At 41.6% G+C, this 24,493-nt stretch overlaps 1 protein-coding gene across 5 annotated transcripts in view; it reads right to left on the reverse strand.

Annotated features, from left to right (window-relative positions):
* Nucleotides 1–24,091, reverse strand: part of SPP2 (secreted phosphoprotein 2) — a 43,771-nt gene extending 19,680 nt beyond the window's left edge. For 3 of the 5 annotated variants that reach the window (XM_012434217.2, XM_012434220.3, XM_012434216.2), the window contains exons 1-7: nt 23,919–24,091; nt 23,695–23,819; nt 15,698–15,820; nt 14,167–14,277; nt 8,893–8,947; nt 8,211–8,261; nt 5,732–5,827 (exon numbers count right to left, since the gene is read on the reverse strand). In XM_012434217.2, the coding sequence (XP_012289640.2) occupies nt 5,742–5,827; nt 8,211–8,261; nt 8,893–8,947; nt 14,167–14,277; nt 15,698–15,820; nt 23,695–23,819; nt 23,919–23,985 (618 nt within the window). In that variant the 5' untranslated portion in view covers nt 23,986–24,091 and the 3' untranslated portion in view covers nt 5,732–5,741. Of the gene's footprint in view, nt 1–3,576; nt 3,783–3,825; nt 4,426–5,731; nt 5,828–8,210; nt 8,262–8,892; nt 8,948–14,166; nt 14,278–15,697; nt 15,821–23,694; nt 23,820–23,918 lie in introns of those variants that run through there. The other 2 variants (XM_012434221.2, XM_012434218.3) reach the window with 2 other exon arrangements.
* Between the last annotated feature and the right edge of the window lie 402 nt (nt 24,092–24,493).

The raw sequence follows: 24,493 nt of genomic DNA on the forward strand, positions 1-24,493 counted from the left end.
ATCTCAGAGGTCAGAGGGTTTCAGGAAAGAAGGAGTGCTCATCCACATCCAAAATGGCTGTGAGGTCCAGGAGGAAAAGGGGTGGATGTGGGGATAGGACAGCAGCGAAGAGGTGGCTACGGAGCAGGGCGGTGTCAGGTGCAGGAGGAGAGACTGCGTGAAGCCCTGGGGAACAAATCTAGATGGCGTTTTTAAAATGACAGGATGAGAAGAGATCAAGGGAGGGTAATGACAAGCTAGGGATAAACTAGGGGTCGGGAATCCACTCTGCAGCCAGTCCTCATTAGTCACAGGTGCCGTATTTGTGAATTCCCCTACTCACCGCTCACTAACAGTTACTTGAAACCCCGAAATCAGTACTCGTGGTGCTTTCTCATTCATTCTCAGACAGTCTCGGAGCAACAAACAATTGGAGTCATCCTACCCACACCTTCTCAGCTGAGGTCAAGCAAGGCAATGCTCTGCCTCCATGTCTCAACTCTCCTGCTGTCAAGTGTCCTTTTCGCAGTCTGTTTAGTGCCCCACTTTTTGCATTTTTGTGCTTTTTACTGATGATGTCACTGTTTAAAATAGCCCCCAAGTATAGTGCCGTCAAGTATTTCTAAGTGCAAAAAGGCTGTGATGTGCCTTACAGAGAAAATATGTGTGTTAGAGAAGCTTCATTCAGGCATGAGTGATAGCGCTGTTGGCCATGAGTTCACTGTTAATGAATCAACAGTATCTATTAAATACAGCATCTAAACAGAAACACACATAAAACAAAGTTATATGCCAATCCGTTGAGGAAAATGTTGGGAACAGAGGCTCAAAGAACTCTAACCCTGTATTTCCTATACCAGCAATGATTTCATATTTACTAATTCAATGTTCAAAGCAACTTTATGGACCATAGCTGCCTCAAATAAAAAGAACCAACTCTACTTGGTGCAATAATTAATAGAGTGTCCTGTGAATGTGAATCAGACAAAGTGTAAATGAATACAACTGCACATAGCCATGTCTCTGCCTCTGGAGTCTCGGTTGGGTCTTTTCTGTCTTCTGTGGGGTCTCTGGCTCTCTTCAATAGGTGGGCTGTCATGGGAGACCATGATAGGACGTTGTCACGAATGAGTCTGATAACTGAACGTGGAAATCACTCAGAAAGCCAGTGGACGTGGTGTAGGTTTTAGGGACCAGTTCTCCCACATAGTTGATGATAAGCAGATATCATCCTAACACTTCCAGTCAATTAAAGTCTTTGCCATCTAGTTGGTGACTACATTTCTAGTTTCACCCAACACATGACAAATGATTCTTAAACAAGCCTTCACATTTTTCCCTCTCATGCTATTTTTTAAATACAGAGATATGAGAATCACAGGAAGGAAAAGGGAAGAGGCTTTGGAAACAGACAGACATCAAGAGTTAAATCCCAATCCCAGCACTATCTCTGAGAGCAGGGGCCTCTAGATGCCTCTCCTTCTGCTTCCTTCTCTATGAAACAGAGATAGCAATACGAATAAAATTTCACTTGATTGCTGCAAGATTTATGCAAGGCAATGTATGAGATGGGTCCAAACACAGACCCAGGCACACCTGAGCGCTGTGATCTTCATGGGCACAGAGGCCAGGCACAAAGGGGCATTTAATGAACATTTGTTGAACAAGTGGATCATGACACTGATTCTTTTTACTATGCCCTTATTGACAAAAGGCCTCAACAAGAACTGCCCCCTTTGCTGCTTTTCAGCATAGTGTAAGAACTCTACACTATTAATCAAGATTGTGACATAAAGAAAAACGCATCGCTCACATGGCTGTGGTTTGGGTGCTGAGAGTCTTCTGGCTACTACATAATTGAAAAGGCAGAACTGAACTATTCCAGCCACAAAGATAAGAAAGTCTAAGATTCTCAAATAGATTTTTTTCAACATGAGAGGTGGGACCTGATTTTCTGCATTGCCTACCTTAGAGTAATAAATAAGAAAAAAAATTGCAGCATTTAATTTAAATATTACATTTTACTATCCACTCATACATTAATCGTTTTCTGGCAACATTGAAGAATCCTAGAACAGTGTTTAGGGCTCTGGGGATTCCATAAGAAATAAGCCAAAGTCTCTACCTTCAAGGAATTCCCCAGTGGAAAAATGTTACTCACAATTTGAAAATAGTAATTTTGTTTCTGGTCATGTATTCATTCATTATTTCCTCCCAGCCTGATAGATTATATTCTATACACTGTTCTTAGCGATATGAAATTGACAAAGGATATTTTTAATAATTTCATGTAGATATATCATTAATAATATTTTTACTTGTTATAAAATTGAAATAATTAAGAAGGAGAATGCATCCTCAAGAAGTTTATGGTGGTGGTGGCTCACGCCTGTAATCCCAGCACTTTGGGAGGCCACGGCAGGTGGATCACTTGAGGTCAGGAGTTTGAGACCAGCCTGACCAACATGGTGAAACCCCATCTCTACTAAAAATACAAAAATTAGCTGGGTGTGGTGGTGCACGCTTGCAATCCCAGCTGCTCGGGAGGCTGAGGCAGGAGAATTGCTTGAACCTGGGAGGCGGAGGTGTCAGTGAGCGGAGACTGTGCCACTGCACTTTAGCCTAGGCAGCAGAGCAAGACTCCATTGCAAAAAAGAAAAAGAAAGAAAGAAAGAAAGAAAGAAAGAAAGAAAGAAAGAAAGAAAGAAAGAAAGAAAGAAAGAAAGAAAGAAAGAAAGAAAGGAAGGAAGGAAGGAAGGAAGGAAAGTAAGTAAGTTAGTTTATGGTCTAGTATGGACAAAAATAAGGAAAAAGTAATAATAAACTCTTGAAGGAATTGCACCCTGAGAGGTTAAGGAATTCGCAGATGGGAGAGCAGGCTCAGAACCAGGACCGTGGATTCTAGATCCCATCGGATTGGCCTCCTCATTAGACCCACTGTGCTGGCCTCACCAGCTTCACTCTGTGATTTCGGGGAACCCAGCACAGTGTAGAAACCTGCCCTGCTAAAGGTGATGGGAGGGCAGAGACATGACTGGGACTTCAGTCAAATCCTGTGTTCAGGTCAGGGCTGCAGCACAGCTCTTTAGTCAGTGCTGTCTTTAAAAATAAATGCTCTGAGTGACTAATCTCTTCATAAAAATCAGATGATGGATTTATATTGCAATAAACATATGTATACACACCCAACGTTATCATATTACTAATAAACAAAAAATCCAATCCATCGAGAACTCTATCCTCCCTGCCCCCGACCCATGATGTTCTGTAAGAAAAAAAGATACCATTTACATTTATAAAAAGGGAATATGATGTGTCTGTTTCTTCATAATGAGTGGTTTCTTGATCTCAGCATGGAGCTGGCTTTTATTTTTAGAGTTGCACCACAGATTAAAAAGAAAACCTACCGTTTGTGTCTTTCATCCAAGAAGTCCTCACTGATAAATTTTCCCTTCTATTTTATTAAAATGTCAGTTGACTTCTTTCAGATTCCATGGTTAAAAATTAATTATACTATGCTTAACTGATTATTTGAAAAAAGAATTTCAAGAACTCAAAAGGAAGGATGTCATTCACTTAAAGAATATGTACTGAGTGTGATTTATTGGGTGTGCTGGGCTGCGTGAAGGACTCCGGGGACAGCGGCAGCTGAAGTTTCTTGAGACCTGCTCTTGGGGAGTCTGGTAGTCAGATGGGTGACAGGAAACAGCCAATTGCAGGTCCTGTGATGAGGACCTTACAGAGGTCCAATCAGGGACATCGTCTCCGATTCAGCGATGGTGGTTTGTGGTGTCAGCGCGGACCTCCAAAGGGAAGTGACAACTGAACTGGGACCTGAACGCTGAGGCAGAACCACTCAGGTGGATGGTCCCGGTAGAGGCAGCAGCCGAAGAAGCTGCAAGCACCTCAGTGCTACAGGAGTGGAGGGGCCAGGAGCCAGGTCATGGCCCCTGGCCATGTGGACAGAGCCAGGTCATGAAGGCCATTGTGAGCTACACTGGGAGTTTGGACTTTATCCTGCAAGCATGCAGCATTACGCAGACTGTAAAGCCCGTGAACACCCCAGCTTCATTATTACCGCATGTGTGTACATGTAAAATACCTATGCATGGAATCAACATCTATCATTCCATCTTGAGATTCTTCTTACGTGTGCCCTTCACGATAACTACATTTGCTCCAATCCCATCGCTAGTAACAGGGAATTGATACACATGTGGGACTCTATGAAGCTCAGTGTCAGTGTGATAAACCAGGCCTCCATCTCTAGCTTTCTACAGAACTGGGGCAGATAGGCTGTTCAGTGTCTGGTTGCTGCCCAGCTCTGCTCAGTCCCACAACTGAAGCAACCGTTAGAGAGTTTACACGGGGCAAGGATCAGAGTCTTCTCCATGTTCATGATAAGCCTGAAGACAGCAAGCAAGGTAGACAGTGTGGGATCAGAACCTAAGGCAAGAATATAATCAACAGTTCACTGGTGATGGTAGTGAAGTGATGGGCCAATGCCAGAGAAAACATGTGGGGGAAACGAATAAGACTGGACCCCTGTGTATGTTACAAGAAGATGAAGGATGAAGGGGAGTCAGTGATGCCCTCAAGATCTTTAGCTTGAGCAAATTAGGTGAATGGTGATGCCATCAATTAAGAAAGGGAGCTTGGTAGGAAGCTAGTTGAGTTTCAGGGACTCTCAGGATACCCAATGGCAACTGCATTCAATAGGCAGTTGACATAAAGGCCTGGTTCCGGACATAGTGTGTAGTAAGAGACGTGTTTGGAAATAATTATGCATCATTGATAGTTAAAGTCAAGCAAGAGGAAGAGATAAAGGAGTAATCAGCTGGACGCAGGGGCTCACATCTATAATCCCAGAACTTTGGGAGACCAAGGCAGGCAGATCATGAGGTCAAGAGTTCGAGACCAGCCTGGCCAACATGGTGAAACCCTGTCTCCATTAAAAAAAAAAAAAAGAGTAATCTACAGAATTGGGAAATGATTAAACTAAAGAGATCACACAAATGCTCACCAGTAGTTAAAGTATACATTGGCTGGGCATCCCAGGACTTTGGGAGGCTAAGGCAGGTGGATCACCTGAGGTCAGGAATTTGAGACCAGCCTGGCTACATGGCGAAACCTTGTTTCTACTAAAAATACAAATATTAGCTGGGCGTGGCAGTGGGTGCCCATAATCCCAACTACTAGGAAGGCTGAGGTGGGAGAATCTCTTGAACCCAGGAGGCAGAGGTTGCAGTAAGCCAAGATCACGCCATTGCACTCCAGTGAGGGCGACAAGAGCAAAACTCCCACTTGAAAAATAAACAAATAAATAAAGTACACATCAATAAAAAGAAGCTAGATCAGATTTCACAGATGAGGTGAGGAGGTTGAGGAAGCAGCCAGAGACCACAGTTGTGTCAAAAAGCTTAGCAGGGAAGGAAGGATGGAGAGAAGGCAGTTGCTTGGATGGATGAGATGGGCCAAAGGAAGGAGCTGTGCCCTTGCAGTTTGCTTGCTCTTCAAGTGGACAGACTTAATCACATCAGTGGCAACAGAGACAAATGTCATGGGAAAAAGACTGAGGGTGCATGAGATTGAAGAGGTAACTGAGGAGAAGTCTTGGGGAGGAAGTCAGAGAAGCCGAAAGGCGAAGATTTGAATAGCACATTGCAGATATTTGGAGGTCGGCAGTTTTAAGGCATTCACTCCACGTGGCTTCTATTTCTAAATACACATGTGTTCACCTGTGTTTTCTTACCTCAAGGCTGTTACTCAAAGTCAGTATTTATTCTTGCTCTGTGCCGGTAATTTGGGTACCTTCTATTTCCGGGAGGAAAAGCCCTTCTCATGATCTCTAAACATAGAAAAAGGAAGCATAGGCTGTGTCAGTCACACGAAGACCTGAGATGGCGGGACTATGTGACTACAAATTAATGAGAAGGATTGTGACAAGCATAACCCGAACCCATCTGCCACGAGAACACCTGAGGACGCAATAACTTCATCTTCTTTATTCCACTCTCTCTCCTTCTCCCCTGTGTTGTGTTACAGCTGGGTCCAGCACTCATTTCTCCCCACTCTGTATTACTACATGTGATGTCTCAACCACCACGGAAGCCCTTGAGGGCAGGAACTGCCACATTTATCTTTCGTTCCTCCATGGGATCTGCCCAGTGCTTGTCACACACATTTGTCGAATTAAATTAAATCATCATGTTCAAAGCAGTCTCTAAGACAGCTGTACTTCTGTGTCAATGATGCTCCCCCAGGCCCAATGTGTTTTTAGATTTTGACTTAGAAATCTCTTCTGTGACATATAAAAGAATTGGTCACATTGATTTATATCCATATAATATTTTTAGTCTTAAATGGCATTTGTCCAATACAGTAATCAGTTTCCAAGATGGCTTCCTGGTATTCACACTCCTGGGCAATCACTTCCCACAGTGGGGCAGGATTGGCTTGTGTGTTTAATAATAAACTATGCAAAGTGATGATATATCACTTCCAAAATTAGGTTATAAAACACTGTGATTTTGTCTTGGGTGCTCTTGCTTGCTCATTCTCTCTCTGTCTCTCTCTCTCTCTCTCTCTCTCTCTCCTTTCTCCTCTCTCTCTCTTTCTCCCTCTCTCTCTCTTTCTCTCAAATCATCATCTCTGGGGGATCCAGCTGTCATGTTTTGAGGATATTCAGAAGTCTTATGGAAAGGTCATATGGTGAGAAGCCCTTTATCTACTACCCTGTCAAGAACTGAGGCTTCCCAACAACATGTGAGTGAGCTTGAAAGTGGCTCCTTCAGTCCCAGTCAAGCTTCAGATAAGATCACAGCCCAATCAACATCTTGTCTGAAACCTTTTGATAGACCCTGAGCCAGAACCACCCAGCTAAGTTTCTCCTGGGTCTCTGACCCTCAGAAACTGTGAGATCCTAAATGTGTGTTGTTTTAAGCTGTCAAATTTTTGGGTAATTTGATATATAGCAATAGATAACCAACATGCCCAAGTTGATTATTAATCTGAGTCATCAGATTTATTTCCAAATGTCTTTTAGATATTTCCAACATCAAATCCAAGGGCAGATGTTTGCCACCAGTATCGAGATTCAAAGTAAAAAAAAAAAACTAAAAACAAAAAACAAAAAAACTCATGGATTCTGAAGACAATTCCTAAAGAAAAGCTCGTAAAAACATTTCAGCAGTGGTCATGCCATTATAATAACTGTATATTCTCCCAAAGTGACAACTTGGATGAGGTATAAAACAGGCATTAAAACAAAATCAAGCATCAAGTTATAAGCCTTACCACTTCAAATAAACTGGAGTATGCCTAATGAAGGTCAGACTTTGCGCTCATTGAAATGTTAATATCTGTGTTATTCATTTTAATGGGAAATGCTGAACACCAGGTGGATTTTGCAGCTCTTCTGGGAAGCAGCATGAAATAGGTACAGGTTTTAGATTCTGACAAATCTGATTAAAGTCCTACATTGGCAATGTAGCCACAGGCAAAGTGCAGAAACTCACTAAGCCTCAATTAGCACACCTACAAATGGGAACGAACATAGTCCTACCCCACAGAAGGAGAAAATTATGTTACAATTAGTACAGGGTAGGTAATTTGCATATGCCAATTAATACCATGAGTTCTTATTGCTTTCTTCATCTACATAAGCAGGTAACACACCTGGTTTACAGGGCTATCACAAGGACCAAATGAGAAAACTGACCTGTATAGGAGAGGGACAAAATAACTTAGTTTCAACCATTTGATTAGAAGTTTGGTTGAATATGGCAAAAAGAAGATCATTAGGCACATTGTATGCCTGTATCAAAATATCTCGTATACCCCATAAATATATATATACCTCTTATATACCCATAAAAACTAAAAATATTTTTAATTAAAAAAAGAAGATTATTAGAGTTCATGCTATTTTTTTTTAATGCTCCAGAGCACGTCAGGAGAAAAAAAAAAAAAAAGTCAATGCTTATTTCCTGAGCCAGATTTGATATTTTGATTCCTGGTAACTTTAAGTCAGTTAGTGCCTCAAGGTTACCTTTTAAATGATTTGCAAAGCAAGTTTATACATTAATACTCTTTTCATTTTTACTTAAAATATTTTGTATTTCAGAGATTTAACTCCTATGGAACAGGAAACAGCTATGAAATAGGATTTCTCAGGAGTCCAGATTGATCAGCAAAGGATCTGGTGGCACAGCAGGGAAGAGGAAACTTACCAAGTGATCGATCATACAACTGTTCACTTATGGACTCATCTGGAACGAGACCTGTAACACAGTAATAATCATAAGACAAGACTCCTCTGACTACTCCAGAATGTTCTATGACTTTATTATTAATGCCACAAATATGCTTCTTAAGCAAAGATGCAGCGAGAAATTTTTATTTTGTTGCCATCAGCACTAATAGGAAAAACACCTCCTAAGTCATAAAACATTAACCCAACCCACTTTGTATGAAAGGCCACACAAGTAAAGGAAGAAGGAGAGCCCTTTCTCCCTGAACCAAGACATTCAAAGAGATGATCAGCTCTAGTTGTATGGCTGAAAGATGATAGAATTAACCCTGTTTAGTCCTGATCCTCCCAGCTACACATTCTTAAGGGGAAAACCAACACCAGCTCTGCTCACTTGGCAGAGATGTTGGTGCCATCAAATGGAAATAGGATTGGAAAAGCTCTGTTGTGCATACAACAGAATATATAAATGAATAATTGTATCATTATTACCTAGTGATAAGAAAGGAGCAAAAGCAAAACAAAATGTTAATTTTCTATGACCGTAATTGTTCAAGGGTTATATACATATATATTTCTAGTTTTAAGTGACTCATTAACAAAAAGCTGCAATACGAAGTTATTTTAAGCAAAAAACTTAAATAAAATATATCTTAACTTACCAAATGGATAATTGTTTCTCCATTTATGAGATCCCAACACGTCCCCAAAAATCATCTAAAGAAATGTAGGCATCAGGATGTGTCAGCACATGAAAGAAAGAAAAAGGAAAGACACTGAAAAATGTAAATGTCACCTGGAAGCCTGTGATATAGGTTATATAATCCATTTTTAATGAAATAGGCAATACATTATATTAAATAACTTTATATGGTGTCAAACACATAAGTCTAAAAAACACAAGGGGAAGAGCAACCTACATGAAGTTTAAATTGCCCACCGATCTTTCCCCTAGACTGAGAATGTACTCCCAAACATTGCCGACCCCCAGAAAGGCAAAACTCTGTTACACAGACTTGCACAAAGACTAAGTTTACATCTCCCAAACATTGCCGACCCCCAGAAAGGCAAAACCCTGTTACACGGACTTGCACAAAGACTAAGTTTACATCTCCCAAACATTGCCAAACCCCAGAAAGGCAAAACCCTGTTACACGGACTTGCACAAAGACTAAGTTTAGGTCAAATTTTAGAGTTTTCTCTCTACAAAGTCACCATAATATGTTCAGTAGGAAAAGTTGTCCACAAGAAGTTTTTATGAAACCACTGAAAGTCCATGCGATCATCACAAAGTGAAGTGCCTGCGTGGCTCACAGTCTTCCTACCAAGAGTCTTGGCAGGCTGCCCTCTCCATCCTGAACAGTCACACGTAGTCTCTTGGCCTCCATCACAGTGATTGGACCAGGAACACATAGCAAGGCAATTTAAGAGAGAAATAATACTCTTTTCAACAAATAGTGCTGATACAACTGGATATGCACATGCAAAAGAATGAAGTCAGACCCCTTCCTCGCATCATATGCAAAAATCAAATCAACATGGATCATAGACCCAATGTAAGACTACAGAAGCAACAAAATAAAAAATAGGTAAATTAGACTTCATCAAAATTTAATTTTGCTCTTCAAAGGACATCATCAAGAAAATAAAGGACAACCCAGAGAGGGGGAAAAATATTTCAAAACAACTCAATAAAAAGACAAATAGTGCAATTAAATCATAAGCAAGGATTTGAATGGACATTTCTCCAAAGAAGATGTACAATGGCCAATCATTAGTCATTAGAAAAATGTAAATTAAACCACAATGAGAGCCAGGCACAGTGGCTCACGCCTATAATCCTAACACTTTGGGAGGCTGAGGCAGGCAGATCACCTGAAGCCAGGAGTTGGAGACCAGCCAGGCCAACATGGCAAAACACTGTCTCTACTAAAAATACAAAAATTAGCTGTGTGTGGTGGCACACACGTGTAGTTTCAGCTTCTTGGGAGGCTGAGGCACTACAATTACTTGAACCCAGGAGACAGAGGTTATAGTGAGCCAACACTGTACCACTACACTCCAGACTGAGTGAGAAAGTGAGACTGTATTAAAAAAAAAAAATCCCTGCAATGAGATACCATGTCACACTCACTAGAATGGCTAAAATAAAAAAGACAGGCACCAACAGGCATTGACAAGGATGTATAGAAACAGAAATCCTCATACATTACTGGTAGGAATGTAAAATGATACAGCTACTATGGAAAAGAGTGTGTCAGTTCCTCAAAAAGTTAAACACAAAGTCACTATATGGTTATTAAACATAGAGTTACTATATGATCCAGGAATTCTGTTCCCAAGAGAATTAACATGTGTACACAAAAACTTGCACATGGATGCTTCTAGCATCATTATCTATAATAGCCAAAGAGGGAGAAATAAACCAAACATCGATCAACTAATGAATGGATCAATCCAATGTGGCTCCATAGAATGCAACAATAAGAATGAATACAGCACTGATGTATGCTACAACACAGATAAATATCCAAAACACGATGCTAAGTGAAACAAGTCAGTCACAAAAGAACACAGGCTGTATGATCCCATTTGTGTGAAATGATCAGAATGGACAAATCCATAGACACACAAAGTGGATTAGTGGTTTCCAGGCATTGGGAGGAATGAGGAATAGAGAACGACTGTTATTGGGGTCTCTTTTCAGCATGATGAAAGTGTTCTGGATTTAAATGATGGTGGCATTTGTGAATATAGTAAAAACAATTGAACTATACACATTAGAAGGGCAAATTCTATGGTATGTAAATTGTCTCTCCACCAAAATGTATTTTAAAAGGGGGATATCAAAACATCACATTGTACACAGTAAATATATAAAATTTAAGATAAATTGATAATAAAGTTATAAATGTATAAAAAAAAAAAAGAGGGGACACCGAAGCCAGGCCAATAGGAGGAATGCCAAGAGGTTTCCCTCACTGGCAATAGAGAGAAATGCCTCCTTTTCCCTCTAAGTACAGAGGACATAAGTCTGGAGTAGCTTGAGGTTCTACTTCCTACTGCAAGGAAAAAGCCTCTCTGCAGTAAAGGTGGGCGTGGAGTCAGGGAGGCACAGTGACAGAGAGAAAGAAAGAGAGAGAGACAGAGAGAGAGGAAGGAGGATAAGACTGAGGAGGCAGAGAAGGAAGAAGGAGAGGGAGAGAGAAGAGGGAAGGGAAGAAGAGAGGGAGAGAGACGGGAATGAGGAAGAGGAGGAGGAGGAGGGAGGGAGAGAGGATGGGGAGACGGGGAGAGAAGAGGAAGGAGAAGAATGCGGCACATACAGGACGGAAGGACACTCAGTCGAGTTGTCCATGAGGCCAACTTCTTCCTTTCTGGGAATGTGATCCAGGGAATTATCTCTTTTTGGCTTAGACTACTTCTAGTTGAATATCTATCTTTTTAAATGAAAGGCAGTAAATAAATTAAATGCCTGTCACCCCTCCCTTGAGCTCAGAATTCCTGTCATTATTCTTCCTCAGTTTCTTTCTCTTGGACTATTTTGGGTCTCTTGTCTGAAACCCTAGCTGACTTTATCCTATCCACTCCAAATCAGAAGGATTTGTCTCAAGTCAAGCTCACTCATTAGAAACTGAAGAAGGAAAGAGAGGGCACCGACCTGCAATTATACTGAACTGTACCATCTCAGCATTGTACTCCTGACGGCGCCTGCACCATGATGAGGTTGGGTGAGGGCTTATGCACCATATGGAAAGCTTTCTCCTCTACGTATTTCTCTTTCAGGATTGAAAAAGAAATAATAAAAACTACCAATAATTCACATATCTATTTGGTTAAGGACAAGAGAATATTTCCAAATTTAGAAATTTATTTTCTCAATTTTTTATGGTTACTATACCTGTTAAAATTATGTCATGGAAAGTCCAAACATTTTATATTCAGGTCTCTCATTATGTCCTTACCAGACTTACTGTAAGTCCTTATTAGTCATAATTTGGATTTTGGGGCTTATTTGCCATGGCTTCCATTTTTCTTCACCTTATGTTTCTCACTCTGAAAATTCTTCTACATTCTCTGTATGTTTTTCATGTGATCTTTATTTGTATTGCTCTGGGAGGTTTTTTTGAGTTTTATTTCTTCTATTTCTTCCTTCCAACAGTAGTTTATTTGTTCTGACGAAATTTATCATAGTCTATCATCTTCATATTTATAATATTATCACTTTTTTCACTTAAAATGATTACCAGCTCTTCTCTCCTTTCTTCTCTTCTTCTCTGTTTCATGTAAGAAATTCATTTTGGAATTTCCAAGAATTACTTAAGTCTCTATCTGCTTTCTTCTTTTTCTTTTGAGTTGTAGAATTTTTTAATTTGAGAATTTTTTAAATACATTTACTTAAAATTTTTTATGATCACCTAATCTTTCAGGATAAGCAAACTGGAAGTTTATTTTAAAATCTAGTTTGTTCCAAGGTCTAACTTAATATCTGAGTCTTCTTAGAAAACTTGGAATTGGAAGAAAAGAGCGTGGTCTTCACTATGCAATTTGAAAGTTGCAACAGATTTGTGGGCTTTCCAAACAATTAGAACCCATTTTCCAAATCAGAGGTGGAAGAGGGGTTAACTTAGCTAATCGTTTAGTAAATTGATTTTGTGTTAAAGGTCATAAAATGAACCAGAATCTATTTCTCTCAACATTCACTACTAAGCCCTAGACCCAGTTAGCATTCTCTCTCACCTCTTATTCACTTCATATTTACTCCATATGTTTTCTTACCCAGTTCCAATCTATTCATCATCTGATTCTGTCACCATTCTCCACTCCCAACATGCACACACTTAAATCCCTTTCATAGCCCCCGTGTCATTAGGATAAAGCCAGGCATCCTCAACAAGACCCTCGAAGTCCATCTTGACTGCTCATGCTCCTACAGCTCCACCTTCCGCCTCTCTCCCCATGTTTTTTCTTTGTTTGTTTGTTTGAGTCGAGTCTCACTCTGTCGCCAGGCTGGAGTGCAGTGGCCTGATCTCGGCTCACCGCAACCTCCGCTTCCTGGGTTCAAGCCATTCTCCTGCCTCAGCCTCCTGAGTAGCTGGGACTACAGGCATGCCACCATGCCCAGCTAATTATTGTATTTTTAGTAGAGACAGGGTTTCACCATGTTGGCCAGGATGGTCTCGATCTCTTGATCTCATGATCCACCCACCTTGGATTCCCAAAATTTCAAGGCAAAAATGTATACATTACTAATCTTACAGTATTATTGCAAACCACTTTTAATGCAGTTGAGGAAAAATAAGGTTCCTGCCACCCACTGAGCCTCCCAGTGCCAGGCCAGACCCTTCATGACCATCAACTTACCAAATTCTCTTAACAACCTATCAGGTGGTCTTTATTATTGCTGGCATTTAACAGATGAAGAAGCTGTGGATCATGAGGATTAAATGAGGATCAAGTATCCTGACCTGGACTGCAGAGCTGAGAGATAGTTTTGAACACTAGTCCTACAAATATGTCCTTCTTGATTGCACTAAACCACAGTGTCAGGGAGCCACATACTTAGATCTGAAACTTCAAAGGTTTGCTCATTGTTACTTTAAGGCCATTTCCCAGAGAGAGAGAGAGAGAGAGAGAGAGAGAGTGAGAGAGAGAGACAGAGAGAGAGTGTGTGTGTGTGAGAGAGAGAGAGAGAGACAGAGAGAGACAGAGACAGAGAGAGAGAAAGTGTAAGAGCAAAAGAATAGTCTGGGAGAAGTAGGGGATGTGGACAAGGAGGCTGTAGGTGTCCAAGAGAGAATCCCACAGAGTCAGCAGAGTTCTGCGTCCCCAAGCCTGGGTGATGATCCAGCCACCCAGCAAACCACTCTGCTTTTCACAAACCCACACAGAACCTAAGAGATGCGTTCTGGGAAGAGACAGGGCCCCAGTCATACCTCTTCGCTGCTGTGAGACTCGGACGTGGAAGAGGACCAGCTGCAGCGAGCACGCACGCCCTGCGCCTGCTGGCCAGATACCTTCACGGTGCTTCTGCAAACAGCTGTGGGCTGGAAAAGACAAAGCGGTGAGTTCGCTCTTTAGCTGCTCATGGAAAGGGTTAGCCTCCATCCAGTAAATCAAGCAATACTGTCAGGTTTGATGAAATGATGAAGAAAGAAAAACTTCACAGAAGCATTTTGTTTTTCCAAAATGAAAATTCCTCAAGACTGAAGCAGAAACAAATGGAATACTTAAATATCTCTTTGGTGTTTGACTTCTTACAAGTCTCTAGGAAAAGCAAACATTTCCCCATGGGTGCTGGGTGGGCTGCCCTAGGTCAATTCTTATTCAGACAAAAAGAAATGATGAAGAACCCCGCAGGACTTCACTCTCTTCTCCTTTGCCTTCAGATTTCATTAGAAATAGAAGCTTGTGGCATTTTGGTAAGAATTCTTTGTAAAACAGAGTCACAGTGAATAGTTTCATGAAACAAATAACAAATTAAACAATCCTCTTTTAAATAACAAAACCCACAAGCTTGAACCTCAGATTGCAAACACTTCAGAAAGCAAATTTTGGACTGCAGGCATTGCCCTGTTCAGATGGGATTAATGCTCATGGGTGTTGATTAAGTGTCTGTGGAGAACAAAGGTATTCCGCCTTGGATGCCAATCCACCGTGTTGACTTCTCATTAACCCATTTCTGGGAATCCCTCTAAGAGTTCTACTTTCACATACATACAGTAAATCCTGGCCTTAGGTCAAATCCCCTACAGTACATAAACCCTGGGTCTGAGAGGTAATGGCATGGGGATCCACGGTCTCGCCTCCACCCAAGACATGGGTTCTGTTTGTAAGTCCCTGTGAATTGTTCTTGTTTGTTCGTTTGGTTTGTTTGTTTCCTGAGAAACTGGATTTGGCAGCCTCTTTCTTCAGCCTCTCAGCTCCCTTGGCGTTTGCTGTTAGGTTTGTATGGGCCTGCTCACTGTGGAACAGTACCTGTTCCGGTCAGGAGAGACACAAAAACAAGCACGCCATGTTCCTGATCTCACTGAGCCTGAAATAGTGGGGAAGACAGATGCTATTCAACAGTCAACTGCAAAAGAACATGACATGTGCCGGGAACACAGTCAGTGTTTCATTTTCCTTTGTAAGAGAATCTTAAGTATGTCTGGGGTTTGTCTTTGCCGTTGGCTTCTTTGTATTCACTTTACCTGATACAAATTCATCCTCATGCTAAAGAGCAGGAAACTGAGGCACCAGGGATTAAGTAATTTGTCAGGATCTCTCAGGATCTCAGACTCCACAGCTCAATGCTCAGCCACTGTGTGACACTTCCCCCACTAGGGGATACCGTGTCCACACAGTTAGTGGTGTAGCCAAATGCCAGCCAGGCAGGGGCCAAGTTCTTCGTGTGACTCCAGGTCATAGAAGTGAGGCTCTTCCTTTCGTTAGTTTCTGGGTCTGGTCTCCTTCCACCATGCTTACCACATAGTAGTCCCTCTGGAAGGCACACGTAGAGGGATCTTCTCCAGAATCCCTCCTGCACGTAGTCTCCCGGATGCTGAACTCTAAACTCATGACCAAGTTGTTCCCATCCAGGACCTCAACCTTCACAAAAATAAAGTATCAGAGTGTGATCAATGCATTTCTGAAGTTTATGATGCTATAAACCATTCTTTCTGCCCCATGAGAAAAATATTACAGAATTGTCCACCATGAAAGCAATAAATTATCTTAGCAATCATTGACTTCCATGCCTTCCTTCTGCAGACCAGAGAGGAAAAGTGACTTACCAAAGTTGTACATAGTTTAGTGACAAAAATGAAATCAGAATGTAGGTGCTCTAACTGCAAGGCCAGTATTGCTTCTTACACTTTAACAGTGACAACCGATCCTCGTTATTTGTGGATTCCACACTGGTGAACTCACCTACTCACTAAAACTTATTTGTAACCCCAAAATCAATACTAGTAGCACTTACTTTGGCAACCATCTATGGACAAGTGCAGAATGACAAAACACTTGAGTCACCCAGCGTGCACGTCACCAACAGAAGCGGACCAAGGAGTCATTCTGCCTTCTTGTTTCAGCTCTGACACTGAAAACAAGTGTGCTTTTGTATGGTCTATTATAGTGACTTTTTTTTTTTGAATTTTTGTTCTTTTTGTTGGTAACTTCAGTGTTTAAGATGGCCTCCAAGCCTGGTGTGGAAGAACCCACTAGAGTTCCCAAGCACAAGGCTGTGATGCCTCTGACATGGAAAATATGTGAATAAGGTAAGCTTTGTTCAGGCAGGAGTCACAGTGCTGATGACCATGAGTTCAATGTTAATGAATCAACAACATATATTAAATTAAGTATCTTTAAGCAGGAACTCACACACACACACACACACACACACACACACACACAAAAACCCATTGATGGATTGACAAAAATGTGACCTAAGGCTCACAGAAACTGAACCTTTTATTTCCTGTAGGAGCAATGATTCCATGTTTGCTAATTCAGTGTTCATGATGATTTTATACAACATAACTACGACAAATAACAAGAATCAACTGTACATATTTCTGTCATTTTCCTAAAAGACTGCTCCATAATTTCTTAATAATTCCTGAAAGAAATAATTAAGCAACAAATGCATCTATGCAGTACAGACTATTCTCCAGCCCTAGCTTCCTGCTTGAGCAGTTTTAATCTGTGAATGAGTTTAAATGATTTTTTTTTTTTTTTTTTTTTTTTTTGAGACGGAGTTTCGCTCGTTACCCATGCTGGAGTGCAATGGCGCGATCTCGGCTCACTGCAACCTCCGCCTCCTGGGTTCAGGCAATTCTCCTGCCTCAGCCTCCTGAGTAGCTGGGATTACAGGCACGCGCCACCATGCCCAGCTAGTTTTTTGTATTAGTAGAGACGGGGTTTCACCTTTGTTGACCAGGATGGTCTCGATCTCTTGACCTCGTGATCCACCCGCCTCGACCTCCCAAAGTGCTGGGATTACAGGCTTGAGCCACCGCGCCCGGCCAAGTTTAAATGATTTTATACTCCTTTCCACAAAGAATAGTTGCCTGAACTTCTTGACAAATCTGGGGAGTTCTGACGTCATGAAGTCCAGTGACTTGCTGAGTGCTCACTGTGAGTTCAGCACCAGAGGCAGAGCGGGGAAGATGCCATGTGGCTTAAATTCCAGAGAAGGTGCCACACAGTAGATGCATCAAAGAAAACTGCACAAGATCATCATCCCAGATAGTTATGGGACTATCAAGAAAAACAAGACAATGGGGGTGAGGGAAGGAAGCAGCTGCTTTAGAGAAAATGCCAGAAAAATCCTCCCGAAGAAGGCAAATTTAAACTGAGCCTTGAAGGATGGGAAGAAAAAGCAGAGCCAATGTCCTGGGGCAGGGAGAAGTCCAACTCTTGTGGCTGGAGCAACCTGACCAAGGCGGGAACCATACACTGTAACTTTGGAGAGACGGGGAGCATCAGACAAGGTATGGCCTTGGAGCCCTTGGGAAGGTGTTTAGATTTCATTCTCACTGCAGCAAGATGCTATCAGAGGGTTTTAAGAGCTGCACCTGAATCACCGTGGCTGCTGCAAGGTAAACAGATTGGGGCCGGAACAAGGGGGCAGCAGGAAGCCAGTGGGGAGCCTGCCATGTCGATCACCTAACACCCCCAGGATCCAAGTCACTTCTTCCCTCTTAGTTTCTGAACCCACCTGGCAGCAAACTGAAGTGAGCAACACATTGAACCTACTGCCTTGCGGGAGAGAGATGGAGGCAGCAATCTTTCTGTGAGACCAGGAACTACTTACAAGTACGGGATAATAGGCACATGCAGAACACTTTGTTTTGTAAAAAAGTGGCAAACTCCAAGCTTAGGATGGGAATCTTTAAGTCTCCTGACATAGGATGCATAATGAGTGCTGATAAAAGTAGAATTTTCTGAAAACAAGTAGAAATAAAGACTTAACCTTACCATCAATTACTACCTCATATATTTATAATTTTAATATATTGGATGTTAAATCTGAATCTCATTAAAAAATGAAAACCTCTCCCATCAACTGAAGTCTATTGTGTGGGACCCTCCACTGCAGAGCATGCTTCAGCAATTCACCTTAATGCAATCTGATGAAAGCAAACTGGCAACACGAAAGCTTCGTTGAAAAGATGAAAATGTGGGCTTTTTTCGGGGGGTACAGATCATTTTATTGAGCTGTGAGGTGATTTTGCAAACTCCTTTGCATCTTTAAGGGTTCTTACAAGAATAGGGAGAAACACCTAACATTTTTGCTATTTCATTTGAACTCACTTTCTGCCAGTAAATTTCTATGCTGTGTTATTCAAAAAATGTGGGACAGCCTAAATGCTCAACAATAAGAAATCGACTGGAGAAAATTAAAAACCCAGCATTACTGCTGAAATATGGTATGGTAATTTACGATCAGTGCTGCAGTATGGTCCTATTTTTCTTTAAAAATATATTTTATACCTTCATATGGAGAAAAAACTCCAAAAGGATATCCTCTCATGGGTTTATGGTGAGTGTTTCTCAGAGAAATAAATAATGAATGTTCTCTTTGATTTTCTCTTTCTTGTGTTTTCTGACTTTTTCTAATGACTATATTTTAGTTTTTATTTTTAAAAGAAATAAAAATATGTAAAAATAAAAGACCCATAGCAATTCCATTTGACAATTGTAGTGGTTAATTTTATGTCTCAAGTTGACTGAACCATGGTGCCTAGATATTTGGTCAACATTATTCTGAATGTTTCTGTGAAGCTATTCTTTGAATGAGATTAATATTTAAATCAGTGGACTCTGAGTAAAGCAGATGACCCTCCCTTGTGTGGTGGGTGCATCAAATCAGCTGAAGGCCTTAATAGAATAAAGACAGAAATCTTCCCATCAGAAAGGAATTCTACCAGCAGACCGCTTTTGGATTCAAACTATAAATTGCACCTGAATCTCCAGCCTGCTGACCCACCTCATCAGACTTTTTTTTCCTTTTGGACTTGTCACCCTCTGAAATTGCATGAGGCAGTTCCTTATAATAAATCTTTCTTTCTTTCTCTCTCTCTCTCTCTCTCTCTCTCTCTCTCTCTCTCTCATCTCTCTCTCTCTCATATTCATATGCATGCATTTATACATGTGTACATGTCATATTGGTTCTGTTTCTCTGGAGAACTCTTACTAATAGAGTGTCACTGATCACTTGGGTTTTTCAAATGAATCCCTTACTAATGGACAAAAAGTAAAGATCAGAAATGGCTAGCTGAGAATAACTTGGAAAACCAAAACCCAAAAAATGCAAAGAAGTTGAAAGGTAAAATGAACACATACAAAAAAGGCATGGAGACCTCAAGGACCCCAAACCTCCATGGTTTTGCCTCCAAATGGGCCTCAAATCTATCTACTCCCCCCATCCTCCCTGCCCTGACTTAAGACTCCACACCAGCATCTCACCATGCTCAGCTTCCCACCCCACACCCCACTCCACGTGGCAGCTAGAGAGATTGCAATGGACTGTTTGTCCCCGGCCCCAATCCCTATGCTGAAACCCTAATCCCTGATGTGGTATTTGGAGGTTGAGCCTTTGGGAGGTTATTAGGTCTTGAAGGTAGAGCTCTCATAAGTGGGATTAGCATCCTTATAAGAAGAGGCTGGAGAGTTAGCTAGCTCTCTTTCTGCCATGTGAGGATACAACAGGAAATCAGCAGCCTGCAGCCCAGAAGAGAGGCCTCACCAGAACCAGACCAGAGTAGCATGCTGGCACCCTGATCTTGGATCTCAGCCTCCTGAACTCTGAGAAATAAATTGCATAAACAATAAATTATGCGCCACCTAGTCCATTTTGTTATGTGTTCACGGCCCAAACTAAGCAGAGATGTTTTGCAAATGCAAATGTCCCCAGGGGCTACCCATTGCCCTTAAAACTGACCCCAGGCCGGGAGCAATGGCTCACGTCTGTAATCACAGCACTTTGGAAGGCCGAGGTGGGTGGATCACCTGAGGTTGGGAATTCAAAACCAGCCTGACCAACATGGAGAAATCCCATCTCTACTAAAAATACAAAATTAGTTGGGCATGGTGGTGCATGCCTGTAATCTCAGCTACTTGGGAGGCTGAGGCAGGAGAATCACTTGAACCCGGGAGGCAGAGGTTGCACTGTGCTGTGAGCCGAGATCATGCCATTGCACTCCACCCTGAGCAATAAAAGCAAAATTCCATCTCAAAAACAAAACAAAACATCAAAAAAAACAGACCTGAAACTCCTCAAAATCATGACCCAGGCATGTCCCATTCATGCCCACCTCTTTGACCCCTCTCCACTCCCACCTTTCTCTCCCAGACTCGCTTGGCTCTAGCCAGCCTCCCTCTCAAGCCCTTTTGTCCTTCAGGGCCCTCTCACTGGCTCTGCCAGCTCACCCCAATATTTCCTCAAAAGGTCTTTCTATGGTGGGAACTTCTTGTCACTCGAGTGAGTCTTAACTCAAAGATGCAGCCTCAGTAGAGATTTTTGCCCCATCTGACTGCTGCCCGAGACTGGGTCCATCATGTCAACCTGCTCACCGTCTGCTATGGTCTCTCCACTATCGGAAATGAATTTGGTTTACTTAACTGTGTCCTCTTTTTCTTCCCCTATCTTCCCCTTCCTCTCCCTCCCCATCTCCCTTCCCTCTGCCTGACAGAAACTGCTCCCTGTGAAACTACAGCCTGACTTGTTCTCTTTGCTTCCTTCTGCCCAGCACAGGGCCAGTGCCCACCTTTCCTTTCTCTGCTTGTGTCCACTGAGGGAACAGTCCAAGTGAGCCTAATGTCAAGGTTGGGGCAAGAAAACCATCAGTGCTAAAGTCATGTGGTTCTTTTCCTTTCTCATCCTTTTTCAAATTTGGAGCCCAAGAGATGAACAGCTTGAAATCAATTACAAGAATATTTGATCCGGTTCTGTTGGTAATACCCAGTGGTTCTTCACCCAAACTGCACACGAGAATGAGCAGGAGAACATTTAAGAATATGAGCCCCACCCTCAGAGACTGGGATTTAAGGAGTCGACCATCCCTCCTGGACATCAGAAATATTTAAAGCTCTCATGTGATGATAATATGCAGTCTGAGTCGAGAATCACTGGGCTTAATAAGCAAACTTGGGGACAAAGTAGAAGGGCCCAACCCTTTTCCCTACAACCATTGAACTGTACCCCAAAATACTCATGACTAAACCACATCATGAGTATTTTGCTTTGAACATATTCTTAGAAGTGAAACTATGCAATTGAAAGGTTTAAGGATTTACTAATTTTAATGTTTAATGTGCTTGTAAATATGCTTAACACACATTTCCAAATAGCTTTTCAAGGACAACTTTAGAAAATTACAAACTCTCAAGCAGTAGTTGTGGTTTCTTTTTCCCTTGTTATTCTTTTACCTTGTTATTATTCTTTGTCACATGGCTATTTTAATTCCGCATTTTTTCTTTCTATTAGAGAGGTTGAATGCTTTTCCAAATCCCTCTTAGTCTTTTGTATTTCCTCTTTTGTGAATTGTTTGTAACCCCACTGTTAGTAATCCATTCACTCAACTCTCTCCTGAGGGTTTTCCCTCTTAGTGTATCCCTCACGTCTGCTAGGGTAGAGAGAATTGGTATATTTGGAGCCATCTATAGGGTGTTTGTAGAAGACATAGTTAATACACACATCATAAATCAAAATATGAAACACTCCCAATAAACTATATATCACCAGGAGAGATCAAAGGAAGAGAGTCTCCCTTCCAGTGGGAGAAGAAATAGAATTCTCAATGGGAGGGTGTGGTGACTGTAGCTTGCCCAGGGAATTTGAATAATCAGAAAAGGCTAGGGAGAGGCAAGAATAGGCAGATCTCCAGGTAAAGGAGCAGTGTACTTGAGGTGGAGAGGCAACCTTCTTCATGTGCCCATCAAGAGTCACATGCATCATGTATAAGTATATCTATTTTTAGGTGCATGTGTGTCTGGGCTTAAGTCTGGGTGACTGTACCAAGATGGTGCATGAGCCAGATCATGCTCTGGTGGCTGTGCCTCGCAATAGCTCATCCCCACAGGCCAGATTTCCATGGTATGAGTAATTGGTTCTCTTGGGATCTGTCCTCATGCTCAGATTCATCTAATAGACTACTAACTTTCTTCTGTAGTGAGCAATAGCTGAATCAAAAGTAAATTTAAACTGTTCATCTGCAAGGTTGGGAACAAGACCTCGATTCCACACCACTACAAGTAGATTTCATTAAAGGCCCATGGAAACTGGCATTTGAAAAACAATAAAAACAAGGAAGGGGCTTCTGCATTCTGATCCAGAAGCAGCTCAATCTTTGGTGTGGCAGCTGACCAGTGCCTCCACACCACAACATCCAGATCCAGTGACCTCACTCTGACCGTGATCCTGGGATGGCACCTAACAAAAGCATAGCCCATAGTTTTTATGAACTATAACCAAACTAGAAAAGAAAACTGGGACCATTTGATTCATTTCCTTGAAATTTGGAAAAGAGTAACTGGGAGTCAGGTTCTGAAGAAGATCAAGCTGAATATGTTGCATTTGGAGACTAGAACTAGGAAACCATGAGCTAAGTGCTCTACAGAGTAGCAGAGGGAACAAGCTAAGAGTGAGTCCAGCAGGAATGAGAGAAGGGAGCAGGCAGGCAGAAAGAAAGCAATGCCCATCTGGTCTCTGCTGCCTGGACCTTCAGTCATATCTTCATTCTCATTCTCATGCTGCCTGGCTGCACAGAACTTTCATTCCTACGACATGCAACTTTATAGAACCTCCCTACCTCCCACCTTAACCTAAATTTGCTTGAAAACGCATCCATTCCTACTTCCTAATGAGCCCCATCAAGATGATAACAAGGCAGTGAAATTACCTGAGGAACAGGAAGAAGGGAGGTGACTTGCTGCTTATGTTTCTCATTTCCTTTGAAGGATATTTTTACATTTATTTCCTTGCATATCACAGACTTAGTCACTGGAACCCCAAGTGATTACTCTTTCTCTAGCTCCCAAGGCCAAGAGGAAACAGACTATTACCAAATTGATACAGGAAGGTGAATTGCTTTGGCTCAAAAGCCAGATTATTTTCAGTAAGTATTAGGAGCAGAACTGCTGAATTTGAAAGGAGATTCACTTCAGTAAATGCGAAGTTCTTAATAAAACCCCTCAGAAAGAACCACGAGGACTTCAAGTACAAAAGCAAGATGCAGGGAAACAGAAGGCAAAGTTAGAGAGAATACAGCAGAAGAATCAGTCATCAAAAGTGGCTTGAAAAGCCTCATGACAAAAATTGTAATTAAATCCTTTCTCTGTCAAAGAAAAGAGACAGTATGAAAGAGATGACTAACTACTTTCATTTTTAAACTGGAAAAAATTTCTAGAAGTATATCCAATGAACTGACAAAAGGCAGACAGCATTGTAAGGAGTAGAGAAGACTTCATTGTGCACTTACTCTTTTTAATGAGCTTCTGAATGCCCGAAACAGATACGGACTCAGTGACTGGGAATTCACTTTTGCCACAGAGGCACTGAGGGCGTCCCTTAAGGAGGATGGATCGTAGTCGTACACGGGGAAACCTGGGCACACAAGCACATGGGGCAAGGTGAGACAAGACACAGGTGCCAGCGTGGCTCTGCATCATCCAGAGCAGGTGGCCAGGTTGGTGAATACCTTACCTGAGCAAGACCAGTAGTTCATTCCAAGAGCAAACATAATCAATATCTTCATCACCTTCTTCTCCATTCTGGAAATAATGATTTTAATTGAGAGACAGAGAGAATGTCTCTCTATGTGTTTGGGGATGACAATTCTTCCTAAGAGGAGCTGTCTTTATCAAACACTGGCTGCTTATTTTGACTGCAGCAATCTGTAACTTAAACAGAAACAATTGATCCTGGGGTCAATATTTTCTGCTGACTTTTCCTATGGAATGGTTCCAGTTTGAGGACACTTTTGAAGTTGACACCTCACCAGGGAACTTTAGCCCAAGGCAAAAGGCATCAAGAGGCTCAGGATTCCACGTGTGCTGTTTATTTTCCTCTATTTTAATTTCATTCTTTTGGGGGAGGGGATATAATCTTACATTCAACAAAATGGTTAATCTTTAATTGTTGTGCATTGAGTTCCCCTCATGGTTCTAAAGACCTTGCAGTTGACTGCTTATAAAAATAGTGTGGGTATTTCAAGATCTTCTTGGAAATTATGACTTTGGAGACTATAATTTTATATAGGGTCCTAAATATTCCAAGCA

The sequence above is a fragment of the Aotus nancymaae genome, unplaced genomic scaffold (assembly GCF_030222135.1).
Source record: "Aotus nancymaae isolate 86718 unplaced genomic scaffold, 86718_ANA_hifiasm-v0.15.2.pri h1tg000008l, whole genome shotgun sequence".
Lineage (NCBI taxonomy): Eukaryota > Metazoa > Chordata > Mammalia > Primates > Aotidae > Aotus > Aotus nancymaae.